This window comes from Solanum lycopersicum, chromosome 7 (genome assembly GCF_036512215.1).
Source record: "Solanum lycopersicum chromosome 7, SLM_r2.1".
Classification (NCBI taxonomy): Eukaryota; Viridiplantae; Streptophyta; class Magnoliopsida; order Solanales; family Solanaceae; genus Solanum; species Solanum lycopersicum.
In genome coordinates this window covers 7,029,624-7,039,048 of record NC_090806.1, presented here as the reverse complement: position 1 = coordinate 7,039,048, position 9,425 = coordinate 7,029,624, and the positions used below count along the sequence as shown (strand labels likewise).

The window sequence follows — 9,425 nt, the reverse complement described above, 5'->3', positions numbered from 1 at the left end:
TTGAAGAGCACAGAAGGAAATTTAATGGTGTATCCTACTATGATGCCGAGGCTTCACAAGAAATAGATGAAAATATCATCACCGATTGAGATGAAGAGGATATTAATAATGAAATCCCTCAATATATTGAATTGCATCAAAATAAACATTTTCTAAAATTTTGAGCATCGCAGTTTCAAACTTTTTCATTTAAGATTTATCTCCAAATAGTACAACTGCAAGAAATCTAAATTTAAGAAGAAGTTTGAGAACTCAATACGGAGATAATCTACGTGGATCAACTTACAATGAAAAATCTTTATCATTTGGAGAAGGAAGAGGAGTCCGGAAGATATTGTTGAGAATTTTTACCTAGACGTGACTCAAAGCTTCATTTGATCTCTTCCACGACAAGTGTGGGGTAGTTTCCAAAAAATCACTTTAAGGGGGAGTGTGAAAAATAAAGATACTTTTTTGGAATTACAAAAATCCTAGATTATTAGGGAAGTTTCTAGAATAATCTAGTGTAGTCACTTAGATAAATATCTTGTAGAAATATCTAGAGTAATTATATATTTATAGAAAATCATGGAATAGTCTAGATTTTATAGTATGTAGAACCATCCATAGTTAAGTATAAATATGGGATGATATTGTACATTTGTAAAAAAAAAAACACCAAAGAACAACCCAAATAAAAGTGTCTTCTTTCATAAGCAAGTTATGTTTTCTAGGTTAACGATTTGGGGCTAACAAAAGGCTTCCCGAATTGTACTTTTCTTCTGCTATTCTCTACTGTGTTTACTAACCTACCAAGCCTACCTCGGCTAGGATTGTGTGGTCGTAAAATTCCATTTGTAGCTCGAAGTCTATCCACATTGCAGATTTCATTTATTACTCATGGCTCTAAATCTTGTTGGTTTTCCTCCACTGTCATTTCTATTTAAGATAGTTTAATATTGAAAATCAAAATTATGCAATAACTTGCGAATGTTTTGAAAACTAATTTTCATAAAATATGCTTACTTCTTATATTGTCTTATTTCACTGTGTAGAAAGAATAGGATAAAGCTATTAACACTGAAGAGGAAATACCAGTTCAACTCCGTAATGCTCCCTCAACTAAGGCATCCGAGGTTGTTTTTTATGTATCTCTTCCTCTTTTTCTTTTTTTTTAATCATAGAGAAATATGTTATGAAAAGTATTTAATCTTCTGAAAGTATGCCATTTCAACCTTCCCATTAGTGAGGGATTTATCAGTAGTCTCTAAACACACGATGAAAAAAGTCGAACGAACATGTTGTTAACTACTGGATCCATCAAGATTTACTCCCATTTCTACTTATCCTTATGGTAAATTGGTAACCATATCTCAAATAAAAGAGTATTCTTCCATAAACAAGTTATGTTTTCTAGGTTAATGATTTGGGGCTAGCAAAAGGTTTCCCGAATTATACTTTTCTTCTGCTATTATCTACTGTCTTTATTAACCTACCAAGTTTTTCCGCTACCCCGGCTAGGATTGTGTGGTCGTAAAATTCCTCTGGAAGTCTAATCCACATTGCCGATTTCATTCATTACTCATGGCTCTAAATCTTGTTGGTTTTCCTCCATTGTCATTTCTATTTAAGATGGTTTAATATTGAAAATCAAAATTATACAATAACTTGCAAATGTATAATGTGAAAACTTATTTTCATAAAATATGCTTACAACTTATATTATCTTATTTCGCTGTGCAAAAAGAACAGGATAAAGCTATTAATACTGAAAAGGAAATGTTGGTTCATGTCAGTAATGCTCCCTCAACTAAGGCATCCGAGGTTGTTTGTCATATATCTCTTCCTCTTCTTTTATCATAGCGAAATATGTTATGAAAGTATTTAATCTTCTGAAAGTATGTTATTTCTGCACTGTGAACAAAGTCTAACGAACATGTTGTTAACTACTGGATCCATCAAGGTTTACTTCCATTTGTACTTATCCTTATGGTAAATTGGTAATCATATCTCAATTAACAACAAACATGTCTAACATCTCAATATCATATTAAGTTGAAGACTTGTCTCATATGCAAGTTCAAAACATTCGGTAACACATTGACTTTATTACTCATTGTACTGCAATCGAACTACCAGACTCGTCATTTGATCAATGTACAATCACATCATATTGATCTCCTTTCTTATTTCACTGTGCAGAATGAAAAAGGTAAATATATTGCTACTGGCACTGCAGAGGAAAGACCGGTGCATAAACTGAAAAGGGTAACATATTGATCTCTTTTTTTAATTATTATTTTTTATCGTAGAGAAATATGTTGTAAAAATATTTACTAGTTTTCTCTTTATAATTTTTCAGCCGGGAAGTGTTGAGCATTTGTGGGTAAAGAATTATTATTCGTTCCCTTCGACTGCTTATCGGAAGAATGAGAGATTCTAATTCAAACATACAAGGAAGATCTATGGGGTCTATTGGTTTATGTTCCTTTTATTTATCTTATTGGCGTTCAATCTCTAAGGCGGGTTTTCCGCTGAGAACGGAATAGTGTTTGTGGTTCGCTATCAGTACTTGTTTTAGAGAGACAAATGCAATTTCGGGGTCTTTCCCTAGACCTCATTATATTTTATGGTTTCTGCAATATGTTTTACTCCTAGTACCTTTATGTTTGGTTTTGAATTGGAATTATTCTTTTCAGTATCATTGAATTGGAATTAAAATATTTTGTGTTTTTTGGTGGACTACTACTACTCTTCTTTTTCTCCGTTTAAGATTGGCTTTCAGTTTGGTTGTAGTGTGTGTCTGTCGGCACAATGGAATGTGTAACCCCCTGCTATTTCATTCAACAACATTTGTTCCTTTAATTCATAGAACACAACAGCGAGGTCTTGTTCTGGCAAAGATAAATTTAGTCTATATATTCTGCTCATAAAGCTGCCTTTACTCTCCTTCATAATTTCCATCGGTCTGACTACTGCTTTGTTCCACAATGCTCCATTTCGTGCTTGCCAAATATGATATATTAGAGCTGCTATTATTGCTCGGATAAGTGCTCTGCTGATCTTGCTAGTTGCCTCCATTCCCTGTGGTTAGTTCTTTGTCCCATCCATTAAGCATTTCACTGAATACTCATATTCAAAGAAGAGACGTTCCTATACTTTCTGGTTTGCACCCTCACTCTGCAAGTTTCTTAATGTATTCGAGATCCTATAAATTTAAGAATTTTTTGTAATTTTAAAAAATAATAGTTATAGAATATAACTAGCTCTTAACACTATGAAATTTATGCAATCTTTTGCTTTTTTAAAAAAAAGCGGTCTTGTTTTTATGGCCTAATACTGCAAATCTACTTGGATAGAGTATAGAACAAATTTACTTAATTTTGAGTTGATACATTTCGAGATACATGTATCTGGACGTATCAAAATCTGGTAAGATTCATAATATTACAACATGGTGTTCCTAAACAGATATATTTTTATGAAAAAATAATATACTATCTCATAAAAGTCTTTGTTAAGAATTTTCAAGTTACACTAGGGTTATTTAACGATCCTTTCATGCATTATGATAGGTATGAAAGAAAAACTAAATTTAAAAAGGGACGTTCTTTGATGAATAAATGAAAAATTTACCTTGTCAGTGTTTGATAATGTCATTTTTCTACCTACTTTCACACACGAAGGATACACATATATAAATCAATTATCCAACCATAGGTTATCTTTCAACTCTGACTATATCAATTAATAACTGTGACTAAATCAATTAATGATACGTCGTTAAATTTTTGAAAATTCAGTTCTAACCAATAATGTAACTCTATGGCGGAAAAGTAAAAAAATAATATCAAGTAGTTTTGATGATTCAATTAATCTTATTATTACTTGAGGTAATTATAAGTTACTTCGACTGAAGTTCTTTTTAATAAATATATGTAAATAATAAATTTTGAACTTAATAAATTAAATAAAACTATAATTAAAAAAATTATATTTTTTTATAAAATTCTAATCATGAATCCGTCTCTGAAAATGATTGAAAAGGCGATAAAGAAATGAGATTGTTTCACAGTATGTCATATAAGAAACTTACATTGTTTATTGTTTCTTGTTGAGACTTCTAATCTCATTATTAATTAGAAAACGTACGACTTCAAATTAATTCAGCTGATATGCTGCTATCAAACATCATATATATTTCCGTCTCAAATAAATTGCATGTTTTGGTTTATTAAATTTTAATTTGAGTTATTCTTAAATTAAAATTAAATAAAATCAACTTAATTCTCTTATTTAGAATTTAAATACTTCAAATTTATACGACAAAGTAGTGAAAGCTACAACCATTCTCATATTATTTTGATTCTCAAAAAAGTAAAACATGACAATTAATATGAATTCGAAAGTGAGTGCTTAATTAATTTCTCTGCTCTTTCTATACACACATGCCTATAGTTTTACAAACTCTATTTAACCAATCACTAAATAGAGAAGAAACCTTAATACAAATCTACATATATCACCAACAATCTTAGTTTTTTTTATAAACACATAAATTTTATTGGTATCTGACTATTCTTGTAATTTTAAAAATCTTATAATGATATGATATATTTATAGCTATTCGTATAGTGATATGTTTAAGAGTACAAATTTTACAAAGTCTTATAATTATACCATATATTCATAATCACAAATTTAAAAAGAATTTATGTCCTTTTTAAGCTCCATGTTATTTTAAATTAAAACTATATAAGTATTATATTTGCAATTTCCCACTTTCATTGCCAATTAGTTGAACTATAAAAAGTACTAATGTACTATATTTGCTATTGTAAAAACTCTATTATGTGTGTGGGGTGGGGGTGGGGGGTGAAAATGAGTGTAATATATATTATCACTATCAATGTGTATAAATTATTTTTTATTCAACCAAATGTCTATATTAAAATTAGTGACAGTGAATGATGTAGCTTATTTATTCAAGGGCTAGAAACATTCAAGGGCTACACTAGTCTTTTTTTTCATTGTTTGGAGTAATTGTTAGTAAAAAAAATATTTTTGAGTTAAAAACGTAACGAGTTAAAAGATTGATCTATATCGACTAATTCAAACGGAATTATTCTTTATATATCAAATATCATTAATTACTTGTTTAAGATAAACTCCCAAATCTTAACCACCTTTTGGACCAAATTATAATAATGCCTTGTTCTCACCAATCCTAATTATATTATAACCAACCAACTTGAACCTTTTAGATATGGATTAATTTTTTTAACTAAAGAAATATTTAAGACTTGTTTATTATTTATTATTTTGAAATATTGTTATATATTTTGATATGTTGTTTGTTATTCATATTTATTATCAGTATACTTAAACTTATAACTATAATACAATTATCTACTTTATTTGTCTTGTCACACTTTTTATGAATAATTTTAATCCCACTTAACTACATTAGTCAGTAAAAAATAAATATTTATAATATCAATCTATATTAATTTGATACAATCAAAATAAAACTACAATAGATATATAATATATTCGATACAACATTGAGAAGCTAAGTAACTCATTTGGTGAGATTCCTATTTTTCATTTTGAGTAATGTAGTATTCTCTTTTTATTACCTCTCTCCTATCGATTGCCTCTAAAAACATATTTTCTATTTAAAATTCATAATACAAACTTTAATTTTTTTTATGATTGGTTACTTATAATCATCTAAAAACTTTATTTGATAATATAAAAATTCTTTTACTCTATAAATATAACCATCTCATCTATCAATCCATCACTCTAATATATCGATAATCTTTTACACTTCATATCCACAACCCCCCCCCCCCCCCCACACCCTAAAGAGATGAATTCAAAGAAAAACTTCAATGTGAAAGTGCACAAGAGTGAAGTAGTGGCAGCAGTGTTGCCAATGCAAGAACATTGGCTACCATTATCTAATCTTGATTTGCTCTTACCTCCATTGGAGGTCGGAGTTATGTTCTGCTATCTAAATCCCATTATTGTTTCGGAGAAAATTAATATGAATTTAGAATTTAACTCAATCGTTAAAATACTCAAAACATCTTTGGCTGAAACATTAGTTTCTTACTATGCATTTTCTGGAGATATAGTTGAAAATTCAGCCGGAGAACTGGAGATTCTTTGCAATAATGGTGGTGTTTCTTTTATTGAAGCTTTTGGTGCTGTTGAGCTTAAAGAGATTAATTTTTATAATCCAGATGAAAGCATTGAGGGAAAATTTGTTCCTAAAAAGAAGCATGGTGTTCTTGCTATTCAGGTATTAATAATTATGTGTAAAACAATTTCTCCCTATTTATTCCATGCATGTGACTTAGTGAATATCCCAACATATAAATAGAACAATAACAATATATTCAGTAATCAATTTAATCTTATATGAAAAGAATAAGGTATAATACGCAGACCTTAACTTTATTTGTGTGAGGTGCTGAAGAGGGTAATTATTTCTGATATATATATCCAAGACTTTTCCGAAACATGATTTAAAAATATTTATTAATCGTTGAGGTGTGTGACCAATGTGATTTTAAAACTTCCTTGACAAGCGTAAAGGTGGATGTACGATTCGGGTTATGGATTTGACAAAACTAAGTAATTGTTTAGTTTGATTTAAATCTTGTATTTGCCTAAAAAATGGGTTTAATGTATAAATTATTAAGTTAAAATATAGTTACTTCAAACTACTAAAATCTTACATCCATAAACGTCAAATCATGAACTTACCACTTCATATAAGGGTTTTGATTCTCTTTAAGAGGCAAACACGCAAAAAAAATTATAATAGTGATGCTGTAATTCGAATTCGTATAATACTTCTGTCTGCTTTAATACCACTTAAAGTGTGTGACTATCTTCATCATCGAATAACATAAGTTGTTACTCTCCCGGTTAATTTCACTTGTCCAGTTTGAACTTTGTATACCCTAATAAACAATAATCAACATTAATCCATATCAATTGGTGTTTAGTCATCGGTCTGATATATGATTTGATGTTGAGAGTAAAATAGGAAGAAAATAATTTTTTTTTATATGTTAAAAGTGACAAGTAAAAGTGATTTTTGTTTTAAACTAGTGGACAAATAAAAATGCGTGGAAGGAGTATATATTAAACATATTTTATTAGCATAATACATAAATATGTCCTTTAATTTAGGTATGCATAAGTAGACACTTAAATTTGCATAGAACTAAACGAATAGACACGTGTCCTATTTGACATCGCACATGACAATTTTACGTCCTACATGGTGTCGTGTGCATATTATGCCACATAGGACTCACATGTCTACTTGCTCCATTTTATACGAGTTAAAGTATCGTCTACTTGTATACACCCAAAGATAGAAGGTACTTAAATGTGAAACAAAGTCAAATTAAAGGACTTATTTATGTGTTCCGTCATTTATTTACTTAACTAATCATGTTTTCAACAAAAATACTCTCTCTTGATTGTTCAGAAAATAATCAATAAGTTTTAAAAAATAAATTCAATTTTTCAAAATTTGTGATATTAAATATATAAAAGACGGTATATTTTTTAAACAGACTAAAATAAAAATATTTATGAGACGTAAATTAAGATTAAGGAGGTATAACTCTTCTGCTAGAGCAATATAAAAATAGACAACTCCATAATCTAACTTTGTCCTTTTGTTTATTTATTTAATTCCTTGAAATTATACCCAATTTTAATTGATGCAGGTTACACAACTCAAATGTGGAGGAATAATTGTGGGCTGCACATTTGATCATAGAGTTGCTGATGCATACTCAGCCAACTTGTTTCTTGTGTCATGGTCTGAATTAGCTCAATCCAAGCCACTCTCTCAGCTCCCATCGTTTCGACGATCATCCTTTTTTCCTCGACATCCTGGTTACTATGATGACTCGATTGATGACTTATATGTACCACTATCAACCCTACCTCCGATGAAATCCGAAATCCTTAACCCTAATGATCAAGTCATTAGTAGAATTTACTATGTCACGGGTGGCAAAATTGAGCACCTTCAATCACTAGCCAATTGTCATGATGACCAAAAAGGCACGTCCCAGAGGTCTAAACTTGAATCATTCAGCGCTTTCCTGTGGAAAACTATTGCATGTGGAATTAATAAAGAAACTTGGGGTTTCAACAATTTTAGGTTTGGTATTATGGTGGATGGTCGGACTCGACTGATCATAAATAATGTGGATAAGTCGCTAAAAGGGTATTTTGGTAATGTTCTCTCCATCCCATTTGGAGAGAAAAAAGTTGAGGAGGTAAAAGAAAAATCGTTAAATTGGGTGGCAAATGTAATCCATGAATTTCTTGATATCGCGAAAACACAAGAGCATTTTCTTGGATTGACAGATTGGGTTGAAGCTCATCGTCCTAAACCATCCATGGCAAAAATATATGCGATGAATGGTGATGGACCCGCGGTGGTAGTGTCATCGGGGCAACATTTTCCTGCGAAAAAGATAAATTTCGGATGGGGTGAACCAGCGTTCTGGTCTTACCATTTTCCGTGGGCCGGAAAAGCGGGATATGTGATGCCAATGCCAAGCCCTAAAGGAAATGGAGATTGGATTGTGTATATGCATCTCTTGAAATGGCAAATCGAACTTATTGAGGCTTCTCCATACGAAGTGTTCAAACCAGTGACCGCAAATTATCTCAATTTAATTTGACAATAGTCCGGTTTTAGTCATTGAGTCACATCCATCTTTTTCAGATTTAACGTTTTTTTCTTGTTTTATTTATTGTCCCATGAATATGTTATTTATAATTTGGACATGTGTGTAACATATGTAGTTCTTCATTTTCTTCTTCTCTTCGTCATGTAATAGTGGTTTGATTTGAAATTTACATACAAAAAAGCCTTTGTGCATTATTGACCACATACAAGTATTAGGACGAAGTTACAGCTTACTGGTTGACAATATCATTAGCTCTGACTGAAATTGTGTTATTATATATATATATATATATATATATATATATAAAACATATAAGTAACTTATTGATAACTCATTCTTCAAGCTTCTTTTTCTCTAATTAAATATAACTTTAGAAATCATAATTCTACCTGGGGAAAAAAAATTAGGGTCAACTTGAAGTCAATATTAGCAAGAACATAGATAGGAAGAAGTGTCGTGTATTAGGTTAGAATGTTAGTAGGGGTATAATGTTATCTTGCTTTGTGAATGTATAGGCTTATTATTAATTAGTGCATGTCGTAGTATTAGTCGTACCCTTATAGTTCTTATTATGTGTTGTTTGTCGTATTTCGCAGGGGTAGAGCTACCTTTCTCCGACGAGTGTCAAGCAACATCCCTTTTCTGAAAAACTTACATACTATATAGATATCAAATTTTGGTTAAAAAATATATATATATATATTTGCG

At 30.5% G+C, this 9,425-nt stretch overlaps 1 protein-coding gene across 1 annotated transcript; it reads left to right on the top strand.

The window, feature by feature from the left end:
* The first annotated feature begins 665 nt into the window (after positions 1 to 665).
* On the top strand, positions 666 to 8,925 carry LOC109120658 (coniferyl alcohol acyltransferase-like). Its single transcript, XM_069286717.1, has 6 exons — positions 666 to 894; positions 1,035 to 1,115; positions 1,732 to 1,803; positions 2,182 to 2,247; positions 2,342 to 6,289; positions 7,737 to 8,925. The coding sequence occupies exons 5-6, from the start codon at positions 5,855 to 5,857 to the stop codon at positions 8,706 to 8,708; spliced, it is 1,407 nt and encodes a 468-aa protein (XP_069142818.1). The 5' UTR covers positions 666 to 894; positions 1,035 to 1,115; positions 1,732 to 1,803; positions 2,182 to 2,247; positions 2,342 to 5,854; the 3' UTR covers positions 8,709 to 8,925.
* Positions 8,926 to 9,425: the final 500 nt, after the last annotated feature.

What these genes read in the sequence shown, in the direction of transcription:
- LOC109120658 (XM_069286717.1), top strand. Translation starts at nt 5,855, where the DNA reads ATGAATTCAAAGAAAAACTTCAATGTGAAAGTGCACAAGAGTGAAGTA. An exon ending in ATGGTGTTCTTGCTATTCAG is followed by an intron (nt 6,290 to 7,736) that starts GTATTAATAATT and finishes TAATTGATGCAG; the next exon opens with GTTACACAACTCAAATGTGG.